The sequence below is a fragment of the Sipha flava genome, unplaced genomic scaffold, assembly GCF_003268045.1.
Source record: "Sipha flava isolate LNK unplaced genomic scaffold, YSA_version1 79_pilon_pilon, whole genome shotgun sequence".
Taxonomy (NCBI): domain Eukaryota; kingdom Metazoa; phylum Arthropoda; class Insecta; order Hemiptera; family Aphididae; genus Sipha; species Sipha flava.
Window position 1 is genome coordinate 1142474 of NW_020273620.1, and position 22354 is coordinate 1164827.

At 27.4% G+C, this 22354-nt stretch overlaps 4 protein-coding genes across 6 annotated transcripts; 2 read left to right on the forward strand and 2 right to left on the reverse strand.

Annotated features, from left to right (window-relative positions):
• Positions 1–2250: 2250 nt before the first annotated feature.
• LOC112692946 (cystathionine beta-synthase) lies at positions 2251–5044 on the reverse strand. 2 transcript variants are annotated; one of them, XM_025567771.1, is made up of 8 exons: positions 5027–5044; positions 3734–3931; positions 3564–3670; positions 3355–3489; positions 3075–3292; positions 2735–3017; positions 2572–2664; positions 2251–2499 (listed from the first exon to the last, which is right to left on the reverse strand). In XM_025567771.1, the coding sequence occupies exons 2-8, from the start codon at positions 3916–3918 to the stop codon at positions 2309–2311; spliced, it is 1212 nt and encodes a 403-aa protein (XP_025423556.1). In that variant the 5' UTR covers positions 3919–3931; positions 5027–5044; the 3' UTR covers positions 2251–2308. The 2 variants fall into 2 exon arrangements, with proteins under 2 accessions (XP_025423556.1, XP_025423555.1); XM_025567770.1 differs by lacking the exon at positions 5027–5044 and adding an exon at positions 4042–4149.
• A 3168-nt stretch (positions 5045–8212) lies between these two features.
• LOC112692950 lies at positions 8213–10740 on the forward strand. 2 transcript variants are annotated; one of them, XM_025567781.1, is made up of 7 exons: positions 8213–8466; positions 8545–8831; positions 9544–9777; positions 9837–9954; positions 10028–10192; positions 10280–10427; positions 10499–10740. In XM_025567781.1, exons 2-7 carry the CDS (start codon positions 8556–8558, stop codon positions 10659–10661), a joined length of 1104 nt encoding a protein of 367 aa, XP_025423566.1. In that variant the 5' UTR covers positions 8213–8466; positions 8545–8555; the 3' UTR covers positions 10662–10740. The 2 variants fall into 2 exon arrangements, with proteins under 2 accessions (XP_025423566.1, XP_025423565.1); XM_025567780.1 differs by having other exon boundaries at positions 8214–8466; positions 8535–8831; positions 10499–10739.
• A 5106-nt stretch (positions 10741–15846) lies between these two features.
• On the forward strand, positions 15847–17084 carry LOC112692989 (28S ribosomal protein S23, mitochondrial). Its single transcript, XM_025567837.1, has 3 exons — positions 15847–16047; positions 16163–16324; positions 16400–17084. Exons 1-3 carry the CDS (start codon positions 16004–16006, stop codon positions 16671–16673), a joined length of 480 nt encoding a protein of 159 aa, XP_025423622.1. The 5' UTR covers positions 15847–16003; the 3' UTR covers positions 16674–17084.
• Positions 17085–17210: 126 nt separating this feature from the next.
• Positions 17211–21763, reverse strand: LOC112692988 (protein MAK16 homolog B-like). The gene is made up of 8 exons (XM_025567836.1): positions 21365–21763; positions 19741–19787; positions 19527–19670; positions 19267–19449; positions 19059–19188; positions 18022–18096; positions 17518–17664; positions 17211–17434 (listed from the first exon to the last, which is right to left on the reverse strand). Exons 1-8 carry the CDS (start codon positions 21377–21379, stop codon positions 17345–17347), a joined length of 831 nt encoding a protein of 276 aa, XP_025423621.1. The 5' UTR covers positions 21380–21763; the 3' UTR covers positions 17211–17344.
• Between the last annotated feature and the right edge of the window lie 591 nt (positions 21764–22354).

Genomic DNA, 22354 nt, shown 5'->3' on the forward strand with positions numbered 1-22354 from the left:
TTAAACAATTTTTTAAGGGCCAATAAGAACCGCCTCTTCATGGTGGCCCTTGGGTAACTCTAAATGGTTCTCAAACTATAATTTAGACAGTTGTGTAGAAATAAATTTGGTGGAAACGAAAATCAAGTTTTTTGGCGGAAACGACTGAAGCCCAAATTACGTACCAATGATTTCGTTTAGTAACTTTGAATTTTAAAAAAATGTCCTAGCCACATTCAATTTATTTTATTTTTTACGGTTTAATATAAATGATGATTGAAAACTGACTAAGTTCAATTATTCACTGAACTTAACTATTTTTTCGGAATCGAACAATCCAATGCTCCACTTTTTGGATTTATTATCAACCATCCATGCTCGTAATATTTGGTCTACATCCTGATTAGAACTCTCAATACTTTACTGATATTGAGGGTGTCTAGGATGACCATGCACGATAATATATTTTGGTCAAAGGACTTAAAGTTCTTTGATTGCAGGATTTAGAAAATCGCAACCAATGTCACTCTGTAACATTTTTTGATATATCAACAACATGGATAATAATTCATTGGCAAATTCAGTTACTCTTTTACTCTCTAATAGTCATAGAATTATAATATTGTACAGTTATAAATTTATGTTAATTTATATTTATATATATATATATATATATATATATATATATATGTATATTAATGTAATTTATAAAATATAATTTACTAACTATTATTATATTTTTGTTCATAAGACAGTATAGAAAAGTATAGTTTACAATGATATTATATAATTTATTGCTAAATAACATAAAAAATTTTGTATAAAATCAAACAACAGCGCCATCTAGTATTTTATTCATTTAACATATGTATTTATGTGGTCATAGCTGCTAATCACCGCCAAAAAAATAATAAAAATACTTATATAAGTGGTTTGTTTTACTAACCACTGCCCCTTAAGTGTCATGAAGTATGTGGTTAGTTAGCTAACCACCGCCCCTCAAAGAATTAACTTTATATACATTTAATGATGAATTTTTAATTTGAAACTGATCGTACTTTACAGATATAATAATTCTTCAGACTAAGCTTTTATTGATTTATTTATTTCTATTTAAAAACTATTTATTTATTTATACATTAATGTACAAGACTTAACCAATTAATAATTTTTAATTTTAATTTTATATTTTATTATTTTAATAAAAAAATATATTTTTTTCATATCTTATTATGATTTTTAATTAATATTATCATGTTATCTGGGCTATTTTAAATGATTATTTCGGTCTGTAATTATAAACAATATACATTAACATTAAATATTCTTTTAGTACTCTTTTTTTTATACATATATAACTATAAATTTCAGTTAAAAATAATGTTAATTTATAGTATTACTAATGTTATTTGTATTAAATGTTCTTATGATGTTATTATTTTTATTACAAAATACATAAATATATACAAATTTATATCAATGAAGCTGTAATATAAAATATCTATACAAAAAAAAAAAAAATACTAAATATAATTACTGTATGAAAAATATATTTATATATTAGGGCTACATCTGTGTGTAAGTGTTTTATAACTTAAGGTGGTTATATTTATTTTAAAATCATAAACTATTTTAATATTGTTTTTATCAGAATATTTTACTATATCCTTATTACAAAATTGTTTTCTTGTCAAAAATATAATAAAACTGAATATTTTTCTGAACTAACCAACTTAATTTTTCATATTTTTTAATCCAAACATGATAATATAAATAAAATCAGTTGATTTTATTGAAAATATTAATTTGGATAAAGAAAAATGATATATTTTTACTTAAATTTATTAATTACCTAAATTTAAATCCTATTCATATTGTCATATGAAATAATTTTACCTAAAAATAGATTTATTAATAATCAAATATCTACCTCTTAAAATTATTATTTCATTATATTTGAGAATATTTTACTCTAGAAATTATATTTTATTTTATTTTTTATCTCATATTCTTGTAAACAACTTTACAACAAAGTACACAGAATTATGATTTTTATATGAATAATATATATTTTATATTACTGTTGATATAAATATTACAATATTTATATAATTCATATTATTTTATACATGATAAAAAAATATCCCAGTGACAATTAATCATAGTATTATAATAATATATTTTTTTTAAATTCTCGTATTTCAATTAAAATTCTTATATAATTAAAAATATTATTGTTAGACTTAAAACAAAATGTAACACATCTTTTCTATTTGATATTTATATTAGTATACAATAAAAATTATTATTTAAAGAAAATACCTTCATCTTAATTTTTTAATTCTGTTTGTTGTTCATCATCAATCAATGCATGTCCCTTTTCTTGCATCCATTCATCTTGAACAAACTTAGACATATAGTTGCGTATACCATCAGGCAATATAACTACTAATCTTTGACCTTTTTTCATAGTCTTGGCTACCTGTAGAGCAACGTACATTGCTGAACCACTACTTCCGCCTACATAATATTGTCACAAATTAATATAAGTATAAGTACAGTAAATATTATTTTATTTTGATAAAGTATTACCACACAATAAGCCTTCTTCACGTGCCAACCTTCTGGCCATGGGAAATGCTTGTTTGTCATCAGTCTTGAACCATACATCAACAACAGATCTATCTGTAATGACATTTTTATAAATCAAAACTTAATTAGATTTAAAATAAATTTAGGCTTACTTAATACTTACCTAATACTGTTGGTACAAAATCATAACCAATACCTTCAACATCATATATCTCTATATCTGTTTTATTAAGATTTTCAGGCAATGCCAAAATACTACCATATGGATCAGCTGCTATTATGCGACAACTGTCTCCGAGTTCTTGCTTCAATTTCCTACCAATACCCGTAATAGTACCACCTGTACCAGTACCAGCAACCACAGCATCAATTTTATAGTTAGTTTGTTCTAATAGTTCTTGTCCAGTTGCATCAAAATGTGCCAATGGATTATTTTTATTACGATACTGAAACAAAAAATATTTACATAAGTCATTCTAGAGCATACTTATAAAATGGTTTACCTGATCGAGGATTATTGTATTTGCAGGATCCTCCATATGTAATTTATGAGCTACACGTATTAAACCAGTCAAATCATCAAATGCTGCTGTTGTAGGTGTACGTATAATTTTTGCACCCAACAATCGTAATGCATCTACTTTTTCACGAGACATTTTCATTGGCATCACTACTACACATTTATATCCTTTAACTGCAGCTGCCATGGCCAAACCAATGCCTATGATAAAATAACAGTACATGTATTTATAAGTATAATAGAGGTATAAATTGTATACATACCAGTGTTTCCCGATGAAGGTTCAATTATTGTTATTCCAGGTTTTAACAAGCCCTCTTTTTCAGCGTCTTCAACCATTTTCCACCCGATTCTGTCTTTAGTACTACCACCCGGATTTAAAAATTCACATTTGGCTACTAAACTCAAAAACAAATATAAATACATACTACAAATACATAATTATGTATGTATTAAGTATAAATGAGCTTACAAATCTCGCATTCAATGCCCTCTGATAATGGTATTTTATTTAACCTGACTAAAGGTGTGTGTCCAATAGCATGCAGTATATTTGGTAAGATTTCACCTTTTTTGTTCCTGTGAATTAAAAAAACTTCATATTGGTATAATCATTAATTTTAAATGAATGCATGAAATTACGTATTATCAAAGTGCGAGTGAGGTGATTCTTTCACAGTTGAATTTTTATTCCATGTACACCGGCTTTCGCGATCAGGTCTGAATTCGGCAAAATATGCATCTGCAACGGAATTCTTCCAATCGTCTTCTTTTACTGGTTCATCAATCTTAGCTTTTTTCGCCACTACTTCAACTAGGTCCGCCATCCTGTTCAAAATACTATAAACAAAATTATAATAATATGACGTTTAATTAGTGCACTTGTCACAGTTTATATTGATAATTATATATATTCATTAATCATGTCATTAAATTAATAAACCAATTACTCGTTTAATAGTGTTGACACTTGACTACGATAACTATTAAATTAATGTGTAATAAGGAATAAAAATGTGACTCTGGCCGGCGTCCACGCTACAACAGGCAATAAAGATTAGATAACCTCACAACGAGTGCCGACCGCGATAGGCAACAAGTCAACAACAATATTGATAATATGATTAGGTTTTCTTACATTCGTGACGTTTTGTTATTTTGTATACAGAATGAACGAATGAAATATAAATTAAAATTTCTGGTATAAGATTATTTAAAAATTTGGTATTTCTACAATATTATCACATTGCGTCAATCTGAATACTTATAGAATAATATTATCCATCGATGTACAATATACGTATTATAAAATGTATTTAAATCGAAAATTAATTTTTATTTTATTGTAATTGCGAAAAAAAGTACACAATATTTTCCAATTTTTATTATCGTGGTTCTATCATATGCTTTTACAGTACGTCCAAACCGATAACATTTTTATTCAAACTAATACTAAATTATTTTTTTGTCAAAATTTAGACGAAAGAAAAATAAGGAAGTATATAAGTACATTTCAACTGAAACACACATAAAGGTTTTTTTAATAAAGAGTCCAGTATCGGTCGGAGATCACCATACTACAAGACATATAACATTTTATAAAAATAATCGGCAAAACTATGTTTTTAAAGATGAGTGATTACTTTGCGAAACTTAATTTTTTTTATACATATATATATATAGGATATTAAGGTATAGGTATTTATACCATATATTCCTACTATAACTTCATAATTGAATGATTCATATTTATACGCGTACGTTTCTATTGTAATAACAAATTTTTATTTTTCGTTTTAAGATCTGTAATGCATTTTAATTCAAATGAATACCTACAATATTGAACTATTCATATAATGATTTAATTAAATGTGACAATAAGCAAATAAAAAATGTAGACTATGGACTTAGTATTACTTAGTATTGACAACATACCAACTATGTTTATTGAAGATATGTCTATTTAATCTGATCCACAGTGTACAAGCGCACGTGCCTGAATGTACTGTAACTACAGTTATCGGTTACAAATGAGAATATATATAAAAAAAAAAAAGAAATAATATAATATACACAGATATTATTAACGTTTATCAATAGAAACTTCAATCACGCCACTCAAATGAATAATGTATTTATAAATTGCTTAATATAAATATATATTATATAATATAACATGTTATATAAATATAATAGACCTATGTATATGTATATATTATGACCTAACCTATGTATATGTATATATTATGTGATGATTTAAATCAAAAAATTGTATAATTTATAATTGTTAAGTGTACATCGAATTTAATAATTATTGTTTGTTGAAAATGAAATACACCCAAAATTAAATAAATATTCGAAAAAAAATGAATTTTAATCTCAAGAACCCTCTTTCACGGAAGTCTAGGGCATATTCATGAATAAGTATATAATAAAGTTGAATAATAGGTTAAGCCTTTAATGGTGTCTTGCATTTGCACCATTTCAGTGCCTGCGCAAAATGTTTACCAGCATTTTCACATTTTTCATACATAAATTATAATTTTAATAATACAGTTTTTATTCGCATGATAATATTTTTCGGTATGCACCACATCTAGACTTTTTTTTGCATAAAACAGTTTTGCATTTCAATAAATGTAAAACAAATAGATTTAACGGTATAATTACCTGTTTATTAAGATTAACTTAGTAATTTTGATATCTAGTAATACATTTTTTTAAAATTTTTTGTAATTTCAATGGTATTTATAGAACTATTATGTGGTTAAATGAATAGTATCAATATTTTAATCATTTTTTTTTTTTTTTTTTAATATCTCATATTTTTACTTCGCCATTTTAATACATGTATTAGACGAGTACGAGAAACAAATTGTTGTTTAATGTTTTAAATTTAATTATATATCGGCATCTACATTTTTTATAGGTACAATAAATGAATAAAGATTAACTTGTACATTTTTTTAATTTTGATACCGAATTTCTGAAAAAAATTTTAATGAATAATACTTCTTAGATTTAAACTTTTTAGAGCATATATATTTATATTATACATCCATTATAAATAATATTGAACTTAAACTGAGTAGTTTTATACCCAGGGATGTTCCTGAGAGAAGGTTTTCTATTTAGTAGGTACTATAAAATAATTATTATCAAAATCATTATCTTGTGAATAAATACATATCTATGAAATACGTACCTAGTATTAAAAATATTGACCCTCCGCTGAAAAAATGTTTAAACTTTCTACAACCACTCACAATATTAAAATGTATTAAGAACTCCGCTCGATTAAATTTACTTTTATTAATTGTTGTAAACAAATATTCTGCAATAAACTTAGATGATTAATTAATTAATAGATGATTTAATTTAATTAATATAGTAATTTAGTATTCATTGTTTAGAAGAATATCATTTTACATTTTTCAATACTAAATTTTTTTTTTTTTTTTATCAACTTAAATTAACATAATTTTTCTTTTTTTTTTTTTTGTTAATTTGTTTATTCTTAAAATGTCACTAAACATAGCATAAAGGTAAGTTATCACGAATTTAATATTCAATTAAAGGAGAACAACAGAATAAATGTTCAACCACAGATGTGTTTCGTGTACTTATTTAATGTTTATAATTAATTATATTAATATTTAAAGCGAAATTTATTTGAATTTTACGATAGACTTACATGAATTTCATAAATTTATTTATAGGAGTGAATTTCTATAACGTTACAATATATATATATAAATATGTATAAAAAATATAAATTCTTATAAAAACTATTGAAGAATAATGATGTATAAAATAATTAAAATCGACCAATGAGCGATAGGTCAATCCAAGTACATAAATCATAGACTCGCAGTACGAAAAAAATATACTAAGACTTAATATATTTGATATATTCATTATATATTTTTTTTCTCATCCCGCAATTTTTTTTCTTTTTAAGTTTTTTGAAAGGTTAGGATAATAAAATAGAAATTATAATATCAAATTATAGTTTATGTTTAATCATAATAATTAAATACCATAATTGTACACCGAAGCTAAAAAAAAAAGTGTTTTTGAAATTGTAACTTTAATCTTTCTCATTTTATCCGTGTCTTTCACAAGTTCTAAAATTGTGTGAACAGCAACGGACTTTTTGCCGTGAAACGTGCAATACGAAATTTGAAAGTTCGCAATAAAATCTTATACTCGATCACGAAAATTGTTACCTACTTATTACATAGACAAATATCGTAGAATCGGAACCTAGACCAAATACAAAAAAAAAAAAAAAATAACAATAATAATACGTAGTTTCTGTGGTGCATGTTAACCAATTTTCAGAAAGCTCGTCTTTGTTTCAACGATTAAGATACGGTTGACATTAGCTCTTTCGTACTATTAACTCGAACTCTACGTCTGAGCCCAGCTGTACGTTTTTGACCGTGCGACATGCAACTTCTGGCTGCTTTTTCCGTTTTTTCGTTTCATCAACGATATCATACCGAACATCCGGTATTCCGACCAGTCGCGCATACAAAAATATACTTGAGGGTTTTCAGTTTTAAATGTTCATACTTGTTATAGTCTACATGCCACTTTTACTCTATGAAAACATATTTAATAATTTTCCTGAATTTCAAAGGGTTAAATCCTTGATCCCGTCCCCCTTTGCGTACGCGTCCGACTACAACGGTTACGCGTAGGCAGCGGACACACTGGTCAATCGTTTACACAACATAACAACCGCAAACGATCACGGATTAGAGAACGCGTTTACGAACGTACGTGAAAACTTCATCGTCCGTTCGTTTTCAGCGCACGTGCGCGGTACGCTCAAGTGAAACCGATTACAAAATAATGTTTTAGCTGATCCACCGTCTACATTACATAATTATACCTATTTTATTGCCGTTCCTAGGGTCAGATGACGTCGAGAGTAGTAACGTCGTCCGGCATCGAGATTGACAATTATTGTAAATTTCGATTCCGGACGGTCACGTACGTTTGCAAACGGGTATCGATTTGAGAAGTAGTAAACATCGATGTCTATCACTGACCATTGTGTTCTGCTTATCATTTATCTCGTTGTACTAATGTGGTCGATAATCTTATGAAAATGAGAAATTGATAAGGACAATTTGATATTCTAATATGAAGTACCTACGCAATATTACATTGTCTGCTACTAGTGTTTATTATTAAATTTCTTATTTCAAACAGCAGTAGTGGAATCTTCCGCCTTGCATTGTTCGTCGTCAACCGGATATTAATTAAACGCGGAAACGTAAACTATTATTTCTATTAACGCACCGCGTTCTAATTGACGATACAATTATCAATTGAAACAATCTGATTCAATCATGTTATATTAGGTAGGTAGTTAAATAATTGTAATAGCTGACAATGAAAAAACGCTTTATCGTTAATCAATAACTAACAGTTGTGTTTAGTCTCGAAAGAAATGGATTCTCGGGTCACTGATAATATACCATCTACGAATACACATTTACCACAAAGGTGTTGTGTATCAACAACCAACATAAGTCGTATCGACTGTAATAGTATCAATAGTAATGATTTTGTATTTGATGTTAATGATCATACAAATTTAATTCCCAACGACGCTCTCAATATCAAAAAGCACAACTGTCGTTGTTCTCTATCGGATGCAAATGAATCAAAATCAAGTGCATATATTTTTCAACCATGGATAACCTTTATTCATATATTGTGTACCGTAAGAAAAAAATTTTGTCATTTAATTTCAAACAAAATATTTATCTTAGTATTTTAATTTATAAAGTATATAATAATATATGTTAATATACAAATTAAAAACTTACTTCCAATCTTTATTAAAATAGGTATCTAATTCTAAACTTTATATTTTTATTAATCTTTATTTTGATGAAGCTTACTTGGTTATAATTTATATATCCTAAATAACTTTCAAATTATATCATATTATTTAATTATTATTTTAAACATCAATACTATAAGTGCTTTTAATACAATTATAATTTGATGTTATTGCATTCTATTAGTTTTAAGTTGTGTTTATTTGCAAAAAAGTACCTAGTAGAATATATTATATTAATAAAAAAAAACATTTTTACATATTTTGAAAATTATTTACAAATTTAGCAATGTCATATTTTGCTTGCTTAAATATTATATACGTTTTATATTTATTTAAATTAATGTTGACATTTAAACTTATTAAGTTAGAATCATTGTACTAATTTTAACTAAGTTCAAATAATTTAATAGGCGTTGATATGATATATGTAAAATTACACATCTATTTTTCTTATATTCCTTATGATTTTAATAAACATTTTACTTTTACATTGTCCTAAAATAACAAAATAATACATTATATTGATTAGTTATAACCAAATTTTAATTTGTTTATACCTAGTTAAATATTTATGATTTTTATTTTCAAGGCAGCCTTGGCTTTTTTAGCTGTGTATTTGGTATCTAATGTTTTAATATTTGGAGAAGAAATTAATGAAAAAGAAATGGATGATATAACATGGCGTTCTTATCATTTTGAACAACATTATTATACAACATCTCCAATTATGACTACAACAACAGTATTACCTACTCCTAAGGATAAATGTGAACCATTATATGTTTTAGTTTATGCTAATTGTTTTGTTTGGTTTTTATTTTTAGTAAGTTGTTGATTGATCACTTTCTTTATTATTACTAAGTACTATTGTACTGCCTTTAGGTACTCGATCATGTTGCTCGGCATATACATAATAAAATATTGAGATCTCGTGGACACTTACGTGCACATGCTCGACTAAGTCGTCTTGCAGCAATACCGTTTCAATTAGTATCCTTGTGTAAGAAAATTATGCAGTATACAGTAATTATTTTGAGAACTAAAATTATGATAGTTTATGAATTTCTTTTCAGGGACTGTTTTATTGGCCATATTTATTGCTATATATGCACAGCAAGACGAAGCTGATATGCAACCATACTGTGATGCTAATATGTTAATGTCACCAAAAAATGGAATTGCTGTATTACTTATCATTGAGTTTATATGTGTTACAATAACTTCATTAATATATGCTAGTATGTATGAAATATAATTTTTGTAGTAGATTACAGTTTAGTGTTGTTCATTTTATATTTTATTATATTTTGTATTTTTGATTTCAGATTCCATTAGAAAGTTCAATTTTGAAAAACCTCCGCCAGATGTGTGTGGTTGGGATGAAAATAATTATTGTGATAGATGGACACCTCATGTATTACAGAATACTGATGTTACATTAAATCAACAGACAAATTCTGAAGGACTTTCGTTGTAAACATTTTTTTATATAATATGATTTTATTCTAGAAAGCAATTTTTTAATATTTATGTTATTGTTGCAGTTATGAACAGCGTGATGGACGTTGCCTATTAGATTTGCTAGAGTATTATGCACATGCTAATCGTGAGCTGGCTGCTCATTTGGGTAAAACATCTCAAAGATTACATCAACTTGAAGTTGAAAAACAATCTCAACAACCATCACCATCTCAGTCACCGAACTGAATACTATATTTAATTACGAATTATGAAATTATAGAAAATGCAAATTAATTTATTAGATTTTTTCCTATCATTATTCTTTTTAGTCATTTTTGATAAAATAAATGTTTATAAATGTGTTAATTTGTATGATTTTATGTCCTATGTTAAATATAGAAAGAAAAAAATTTAAAACTTAAAATTACATTGTTTTTTTTTTTTTTTATTGGAATGCACCTTCTATAAAAACAACAAATTAAAATTACTTCAATTTGTTGTATAGAAGATTTTCTTTTTGTGGGATTGAAATACTAATTTAATTACTGTAGCAGTTAAATTTGAATCTAAAATTATACCATTACAAGAAATTTAGTAAATAAAACAATGTAAAAATGGTAATAAGAATTATCAAAATATAAAAACAGTAAGTTTTTTTTACTGAATTGTTTCTATCTTGATTCAAGTCTTAAGAGACTTATTTTAGTCTTTAATGCATACAGTGCGTATGTATTTGCTTTTTTTTATATTTATTAAGTGGAATATTTACAGTCTATAATATAAGATTATATGTTGAATATAATAAATAATTTGATAAAAACCGAAAAAACTGAATGGTTTTTCAAAAGTAATTATTAACACTAAGTTTAAATTGAAATACTAGTTTTGAAGTGATAAATATATTAGCCGTAGAGAAAAAATCGTAATTTTTTTGAAGAAGACTTGGTGAGTTATCAATGGGTGTCATGGTAGAAAGTAGATTAGTGTAGGCGTATCAATGTATATAGTTATAAAATGATGAATCTAGATATTCAAGATTTAAAGACCTTGATATAGTGTTTGGTTGCCCAACCACATTAAGGTAAAACGCATTTAACTGTTACACTTTACGTTTTAAAATATATTTTGCTAATTTTTAATAAACAACTATCTGTACTTTTTTACAACCCAGTTTTATAACATTCATATCCCATAGATTATCCCAACACTTCAAAAGTATTTTTAATTGCAAATTAAACACTGATAAGCATATGAAAAATATAATAATGTATATTAAACTTGTTTATAATTTGGTTATAATAAATATAACATATTTAATAATAAAATAAATCAAATATTTATTATTTAAATTTACCATTCAATGATATGGTTAAAATTGAAAAGATAAAAAAATGATTGAATTTAAATGTTTAAAAAAAAACTTTTCAAATTCTGATGTTGTATTAGATTTACATAATAAATAGTACATACATTTGTGTTAAAATATACAAAAACATTTAATTTGCTGATTTTATAAGTCTTACAAAATATTTTGACTGTACATAAAAACAAAAGTAATGATGTACTAGTAATAAAACCTACTTAATGATTAGTATAATAACTATTGATATTCAAAATCAATATGAATTTTAATAACATAATTTATTGATAAATAAAGCAACGAATTAAAACAAGACTACAGCGAATAAATTTAAACATTGTTAAGCTTTGATGTAATGACTATAGTGATAATCAACCAAAAATGTCCAAAAACTATGTTTTATGTATAGCAAATTATCATACTACACATGTTAGGTTTATACAGTATATGTTTTAGATACAACCGGAAGTAATAACACTCACCGCGTATTATAATATTAACTACAAGAATTAAACATTATAGGTGTTCCTAAGTAAATTTCATATTCATGGCCCGTTCATTACGGCGTTATGATTTCGGCGGTTTATAATTTAAAACGAATTATATGAATACCGAACACGGCCCTTGCGCGACAAAATATCACATTATCGGGGCGTCGTATATTTTCTTCGCACGTTTTATCGAACACCATAATGTTCCGTTGACGTTTTATGTTTGTGCGCGTGCGATTGTTATTCGGGCGCGATTCGATCGTTAGCATTTCGAGTTTAAAACCGTTCACTGCAACGAGTTATTTTATTAAAATTATTTTTTTCATTTTTATTTTATTTTTTTTTTCGATAATGCGTGTGTAATTGTTACGCAATATTATAATATTAATATGATAACGCGGTCTGATCGGACGGCAGTGCAGTTCAATATTATATTATCAAAGCGAAACGAAAATATAAAAATAACATATTTTATATAAATAATATGTATATATATATACACGTGTGTGGTGTGTCAAATTTATATATATATATATATATATATAATAATAATAATAATAAATATAATACCTAATACATTATTTGGTATATAATAAATTATATTTATTTATTAGGGATTCAGAAAGACAGACGGCGGGACCGGTGTGTGGACGCAACGGCGTGTTAACCGGCAACCGAGCGCGGCGCCGCATGATCTCCTGGTCCGTCGGGGCCGCCGCAAAGCCGGAGTCAACCCGAGCTCCGGCCGCGACCGCCGAGAACCGAGCGGCCGGACGAGAACGGACTGTACGCCGGTGCTCGGGGCAGCGTTTCCGTTTCAGGTTGTGTTCGAATTTTTGGGGACCGTGGCCGATTGATTAGTCGCGGTCGGCCTTGGTCCCGGGAACGTCGGAAAAAGTCGGACTAACGTACCAGGGGCCCATGCGAACGTGTGCACCGCGGGACGGCGGCGCGTGCAGCACAACCGGCGCGGTCCGGACGACGACGACTCCGCTCCGTGACTCCTAGTACCGATTCACATTTTTTAGGTTTCGCGTACGCGACCGCCGTCGGTTTCCCGCGAATAATACTAATTGATAATGATAATTAATTATTGTACACGCTGATAACGAGTCGAGATGGTCGTTGTGACGTCGTGACGGAATGTACGACGAAATCCGGTTGTCGATGTATTATATAGAATATATATATATATATATATATCTTACTCTTGGACCTCGTTAAAACAACAGCAACTGCAATAAATATACAAACATCCTTGTACAAATAATCCCAAATACTCAATTTGCAATACGACTGAAACATAAACCGTTCGAATAAGAACGAACATGTTATTATTGTGTATTATGCATTGTGTCATGTATTGCTCACTGGTTGCAACGCGACCGGAAAGTGATCAAATCGCATGACATTTATTTAAAATCGATCGAAAACCTCTACACAAACACCTCCAGTTGTATACGAGTTGTTACCGTAATATCATGGTTTTTAACATTTTTCATTTTAACTAACGTTTAAAATTTTAATTATGGCTCGTGAGCAAAAACGATATGTTTTGTTTGTCCAACGAATCGAACCACATTCCTGTTTTTAATAATGGCGCTAAAACTCGATTTCCGTAGAGACTACGAATTATCAACTCCGACGCACGAATTAATTAGTTCGAATCGAGAAAATGTCCTAAAGTAATTGTAATAATAAGGTTTTCACATCGAAACAATGAAAAACGAGGTATACGATAACATTTTATTGAAACCTATCCACCAAGCACAGAGTTTGTAAAAGTCACTGGTAAAAGCGCACTATTATTAAATATGTTATATACCTGGGCAAGCTATCGTTTTAACAATGATATGTATTGTTTCACGTAGCTAATTTGAAACAAAATTTCAAATTGCAAGCGAAATGTAGTTCAATAATTTCACGATTAAAATTCTCCTGCAGTCCTATTGTCTTATTAAGAAACGATTTGTAAACATATTCAAAACATTGTTCGGGATGATAATTAAACATAATATATTCACTTTTCGAACAGTTTTCCTTCACTATTCGTGATATTTAAATAGCAATTAGCATTGACTACAATGCCATCGTATTGGATCTCGAATCGTCTATAACAGCGACTGACGAACGACAACGATTACGGTACATTGACAAAATAGATGTACGTATGTCGACGATAAACAATTTTGATTTCTGCATTACCACGATAACAATCACTATTCATCGACCGACATTCGCATTGTCGCATTGGCTCACGGACATTATTTATATTATTTTGCAGTGTTCTATTACGACGAACGGATTTTTTTAAAGAAATGTTTGGATCCGTATACACAATTGCCTAATAATTGCCATAATAAAATACGATAACAGTATATTTTCATTATAATCTAATAATAATAATAAAATATAATATAATTATAAATAATTTATAATATTAAATATTATTGCTACCAATTTGTATGGAACTTTAATTTCTGTTCCATACAAATTGGTCGCAGTAAAATCTTAAATTTTGTTTGATTAATCAAATCATGTGTGATTTAGTTTGATTGAATGTAAACATTAATATTACCTTCTAATGTTTTGAAGTTCGACATGTTAATTATAATACCAACCATATGTCTAATATTTAAGTGTTAGGTACTAATTAATATTTTATAGTTATTAAATATGTGTAGTAATAAAATCATAGTAATACATTAGTAACCAAATTACACATACGCTTATTTTTCAATTTTCTCTCCTTTATTTTCACAATGTATACCTAAAATACTGTTTACGTTCTAGACAAAGTTACCATTAGCATTTTAATAGCTTAATAGTTGTTCAGCTTTTATTTTCTTCTATTTTTTTTCTTTCTAATAAACATTAACAACTTGATTCATGAATAATTGCACAAAATTCATGAATAACTATAATTATTAGTTACAGTCAAATATTCTTTAAAAATTCTTTAAATTCAAAAAACAAAAAAAGGTCATCCAAATTTTTTAATATATTATATTTTGTATAATTATAATTTTGTAATTTAATAATACACAATTCACATTATAAATAAAAAAAACATCAATTTTCAATAATAATATCTAGTATTTCATCTTAGAATCATTCTTATTGTAATAAAAATCAATGAAATTCTAAATATTATTATTGAAAATTGATGTGTTATTATTTATAATGTGAATTCTGTACTATTAAATTACAAAATTACAATTATACAAAATATAATGTATTAAAAAATTATAATTTATAGTAATGAAAATCATAAGCAAACAATTTTTTTTTATAATTTCGTCAATTAAGATCTATCAATCAACAATCATCAATTATTTTATCATATTTTGATAATTGCAGAAAAGGGGCTAATGTAACAAATTGTATACGCGGAGCCAAAAAATTATTTTCTGCAAGGATCCATTCTTAATCACGATTCATTATCATCGTAATTGTTATCACGGTAAGTGGTCGCAAATGAATCCCGTAGCCTTCATGAATTTTGTACGAGATCAAACGTCAGTCTGACCACGTTATAGCGGCTCGCGTAGTCTTACAGCTGATGAGGTAGAACGTCTGTTATCTATTCGATACCGCGGCTGATAATAATACTGAGCGATATTTGTTTTACAATTGGTGTTTTCTGCGTACCCAGTTGATTTACCTAGCCGGCTTCGTCGATCGTCCGCCAACGTGCTGTTACCGGTGTAGAAAATCCCCAGGCACGCGCAACAGTGATGGCCGGCAGTCGTCTGGAAAAACTCGGGACCATCTTTACGAGGTACGTTTCCGATATTTTATGATGCCACGTCGTGGACTTAAAAAATGTTACTCCATTGGTCCGCGGTCAACGCGACCGGTTCGTAATGTAATTGCATTTGCATATGTGTTCGTAGGGTCAACGGACTGATCAAATCGGGTGCAATGAAAATCGACGACCGACCCATTTGGTACGACGTGTACAGAGCGTTTCCACCAGAATCGGAGCCGTATTTCGCCAAGCCCGCCAAAGCGATAAAAATACCCGATATATTATACCCGGAGGATACGTTCAGAGCGTAAGTGTTGTTAATATTTCGATGGCGACTGCGCGTATTGTTCATCACATTATTGATGTGGTTTTCGTGTTATAGAGAGTTTCAAAAGCGTGTCCGTAATCAATTGCCACCCATCGATTTGAAAGATGTAACCGAACAGAACGCTACCAAAGCGGCCATAGAAATATATTCTGCAGACAAATCGGTTTCAGTTGACCAAGTGATTGATAAACTGAAAAAAAACAGGATCCTACAGGAGTACAACACTTCAACGAAAACATTTGATTCCAATAAGAGTGCAAACAAATCAAATCTGGCCTCCGAATTTTTAAATCAAACGAAAAAAGAACCAATGCCTTCCACTAGTTAGTTATTTTGATAATACATTTGAACAGGTTTATTAATGTAATTGTATTGTAAGGATTTATCTATTTTACATGCTTCTCATTATGTAGTGTTTCACTAAACATTTTTTTTTTTTTTTTTAGTTAATTTAGTATGAATAAACTGGTTTTTTAAAAAATTTCCCTAAGTTTACATTTTTTATGTACTTTAAAACTTAGGAAATTTTTACTACCCACATATTACCCACATATTTATAAAATAATGTTATTGTTTTCCATTAATTTAGTAGCAATAAGTCTGAAAAAGTCTGTAGAACAGTAACACAAATAAACAAATAAACACCACTTTATACAAATAAATTTGCATGAGGACATGTTTTACACACAAAACAAATGAATAAAATTAACGGTTTTCTTAACTAAAATTTGGTTGACAATGATGAGTAAGGAGTTTAATTTTTATTCCTTGGTGAAATTATAAGTTCATAAACAGTTGTTCTAAGTGACCATAATTTAATGTTTCATACATTTTTTTACATAAAACATAATTTATTTATACGGTAGAGGAGTTGATAATGTTTGGTACTTTTATTTTTAAGGTAAAAAGCGTAAACATATACACTAGTAAATAATAAAATAAATCATATGGTTGAGTGAAAGATATTTTGAACTGTTAACATTATTATTATTATTATTATTATTCATTCACATCATTTTCATATTCAATTTCAACGTGAGGTCTGCCTTTAGGTTTAACAACTTTTTTAGCTTTCTTAACAGCAATGTCCTATTAACAAAAAAAAAAAAAAAGTAAGAATGGATAATTTCATTAGAAAATAAATGGAAAAATATTTAATGTTTTTTTCTTACCTCAATATCTTCCATTTCTTCTTCTTCACCTTCAGAATAAACAAAATCGGATACGTTTTCTTCATCTTCCATGTTACTGTCATACAGTTCATCATCTTCTCCAATGTCAGATTCTTCTGCTGCAGTGTACTCCTCAACATCATCATTCTATAAATATTTATTAAAATAATCAATTACAGGATCATCAAAAGATATAAGCTTTCCTTATAACACATTATAACTGTCAAATTTATTATTATTATTATTACTTTATGGCAAATATTACTCCTAACATTTTAACATTTTTAATTGAATTACAAACAATAGAAAAAGGTTCTAAAAATATAAAATAAAATTCTGGATAAATTTAAATTATGACATAAATCCAGAGAATTGTTACCACTACATTAAATATACAAGAAAATTAAATATTTTCAAGCTAGTTTTCCAATCATTATTAAAATTTAGAACAAATGTAAACACAAATTTAAAGTAAAATATCAATAAGATATATTATATACTTACATCTTCATCTTCTTCTCCTTCTTTTTCAAGTGCTCTTTCAAATGCTTGCTGATTTAAGTTATACATATCACCATACTAAAAAAAGTGAAGTCAACAATAGTTATTTTCATTATATTACAATATTTAGATATCAATGGTTATAAATAAAGACCGGATTTAATTGATATTATAACTTTTTATTGATACCAGTTAAATCAAATTTTATCAAATATGTATACGAATCAGATTAATTACAGTATTCCTATTTCATTTAATAATGCAATTTTTTACAATTTACGAATTTGCAATTTTTGTATACTTCAAATGATAAAATATACAAATTATTATTTGTAAAGTAATTTTACAATAAAAATATAACTATGACGTAAATTTTTACATGTAGTTAAATATAGTATAGTATTTTTAAAATTATATTTATCTGAGTTATCCACAAAACTCAACAAGTTTATCAAATAACCAATTATTTAATAGTTTAAACATATTTAATAAAGCTGAAAACATTTCGATAAATAATCCCAACAGTCACAATGGAAAAATAGTTAAAAATAAATTAAAATATATCTTAGAAAAAAATTATGGATATATAACTATTACAACTTACTCTGATGTTATGGCAGAAATCAAAATTTTAATTTAGATATAAAACCAATTTTTTTAAATTATTTTAAATATGCACTAATAACAAATGTAGATATTGAACATATTTTAAGTAACAGATGATACAATTTTTAAGAACATAATTAAAAGATATATATATACATATATATAATTAAAAATTTTAATTTAGAAAAATTATATATTTTGCAAATATTATTTAAGTAAGTAATTAATGACTTTATATTTGATATGAATTTACTATGTAATTTTAGTGCATTTTTCACTGCAATCTTGGCATCTTTTTAGTGCAATTTTAAGATATTTTTAACGCAATTATATCTGCTCTTTAGTTATAAATAAGAATAATTGAATAATTAAGAAAATATTAAGAATATAACTAAAATAAATTAATTCCATATATAAATTACATAGGTACATACCGTTCCTTTTTTGAGCCTTTCAACTAATTCTTTTTCAATAACATTATCTAAACGAGCAGCAATTTCTGCTTTATATTCTCTTCTTTTAACTCGCTTTTCTACTTTTCTTGGCATAGAAACTAATTCTCTCCTATAATTTAAAAAATATAAACATTTTAAAATTTAAAAAGATTTTTAGATCAATTTGGGACATTGATTTTAATCTTACTGAGTTTTAAGTTTAAGTTTCCTCATACGGATTAAATATTGAGTTATTCGCACAAAACGTTGTTTACACATAGATTTTAATGGCCCTGGCCAATATAACATATGTTCATTCATTTGCTGTATAGCTTTTTGAAAATTTCTGGATAGTTTTATCTTTTCCCACTGTCTTTTCGGGTATACAGTTCTACAGGAAAAAACATAATTAATAATTCAATTTAAGGCAGTAAATTATAAAACATTAAAATATTTTAAGACTCATACCTTTCTGCTGTTTTCAAGAACAGATATATAATACCTTTTTCTTCTCTAACTGTAGCATATCGACTGTTAGCTAATGGACAATGTGTACGATTGCACAATCCGGAAAGATTGTATTCATTACGGCAAAAACTGGATGTGTCAGTCCTAAAATAGTTAAAGAATTATGATTTGATCGTTAAATAAAATAAATTATTATGATATAATAATAATTTACTTGATTTTGAATGAACAAAAAGTATCTTTAATAATGGACCAAATAATCTAAAAAAAAAAAAAATCAAATTTGGTATGTAGCCATTGTAAATGTATGGTGAATAGTATAATACTTAATTGAATTACTATATACTATTTACCATAAAAAAAATAATAATTTATTTTTCAATATACAAAACACTATAATATTAGTTTATATAAGGCATAGGTATAACAATTATGTTTGTATATCAATGATAAAATACTATTTTCAAGTACAGAGGATATTGTAAATAATGAAAAGCCGGCTTTAATGACTTTAAATTGAAATTTCTAAGAAGACTCTCACATCATCAATACTAATTTATTTTGATTATTATGTTCACACAGATACATAATGGTTATTTTGGTTATATTAGAAAAATATTTTATTTACAAGTATAATGAAAGTCTATTGAAATGTGAGATAGAGCAGGAAAAAGAACCAACTCTTAATTGAAAATTGCTTGCAATTTTTTTTTTTTAAGTTGAATAGTGCAATATTATGTTTTTAATTTTATTTGCAAATTGTACGTCTGTTTTTTCTACCTAAACATATAATACAATTAGTGATAAAATACAGCTCTTTTTTTCATTTTTCTAATAAATTTAATTTTAAGACTGTTTCAATACAATTAAATAAGTGCTTATACCTACAGCAAAGTTAGTTATTTCGATATTGAAATAAATTATTTTTAGACATTTAATAATTTGACTGGAATTCAATGCTAGAGAAAAAAATAATACCTACATTCTACTATGAATGAGAAAAAATTAGATACTGATAAACCACTAAAATGTAATGAAGTGATTTGAAAATGTAGCATGAGCCAGATAAAAAAAAGTATGGCTGCAAGCTCCCATTGACTATCCCTGGTATATATTATACAATTGGAGTCAAATATATACAAATATAATTTGTTAAATAATTTTAAATTTCAAGTAACTTAAAATAGTATAAAAACACATAACTTGATAAAAAAAAAACCATTATTATTTAGAAATGCCAATATCATATAAATTAACTTGTTGGTAAAAGTAAAATATTTTTTTTAACATTTATATTATTCAATTATGTTAAATTAAAAAATTATGTTATTCAAGAATGTATTTGCGAAAAAAAAAATTATTTTAACCAGCTAAATGTTATTGATACAAGATACAACAGAACGATTTTGGTTTATACAATAAGAATTTCAAGTTCTTCAATAATTTAATACGGATTAAAGATCAGTGTACAATCTATAATGAGAAACACTGACAAGGCTTAAAAGATTTTGAAACTAAAAATGCCAAGTTCAAATAATTGCAACACAGCATTCAATGATTTTAAGAGTAAGAAAATTAAGTAACTAGTGATGAATATTATCGATAACAAGAGACTACTTTAAAAGTATTATAAACGATGAAAAAATGAGTGCGGCGATCGAGGTAATATTCCGAAAATGACTGGGCCATCGTTCAAAAAACACATTATGTAGTTTAATATTCCATATGTATTCAAAATAATCATACGATCGAATACGTTTAGTAACAAAATAACGTTTCTAACGGGAATCCGTGTAAGGCTCCAGCAACAGTATTTGTTAACTATTATTTGTACTCACATCGTCCTGATCCATGTTGAGAAGATTTGATATTGGGTTCGTGCGCAATAAAACAATATTTTAACATTAACAACTATCGTCGAGGAAAAACAACCGAGCACCGCGCGCACATGTATTTTGATCGGCCTAAGTGCTGATTTCGTAGTGATCGCGGCACGAAACGTACACGGCGATATTTCGAGGTTAGTATTCGAATGTCGTTTAATTGCTGTGTCGCCGGACGGCAACGCGACTACGGCACCACGGGACGGGTCCTTATCTCGTCCGCAACCGAAGAGCGTATGATAACAGGACCGTTGTCCACTACAGATGGGCAAAACGGGTCATTTAAATGATCCGGTTCTTTTGAATCGGGTCATTTAAAAGATCCGGTAAAAAAACCCGTTCGGATATTCAGTTCAATTTACTCGTATGTAGAGATGGGAAAAACGGGTCAGAGATCATATCAATGACCCATTCAATACGACCCGTTCGTTCGCGAACGACAATTTAAAACACCGTAGTATTATTAAAATACAACTGATAATAACTGATACGAAAATACGCATACAAATACCCAGTATCCAGAATTCATTCAGTGATACCCGCTGAACCAGCAAAAAAAATTATTATATATTACTATGTCTACTTCAAACGAAGCATAAGACATGTATGCGTGCATAGTATATACAGTGTATTTATAAATATATATATATATATATATATTCTACTAGTAATACACCATTCATAAGTTATAAGTTGACAATAAATACATATTTTACGTGGTAAGTGTAGTTATTGTTGTTATACAACAAATATGATTGCTTTATTTATAAGTTAGGTATGAGTTATGAGAATTACAAAAAGAAAATATCGTTTTAATATAGGAGATATATTTACGTATACAAGGGTATAGATATCAGTAGATTTTTGGTTTTCGGCGTATACCTAAGGTGACCATATATTTTTCTAGTCAAAACGGGACAAAAAAAAAAAATCATTTAGATTAAG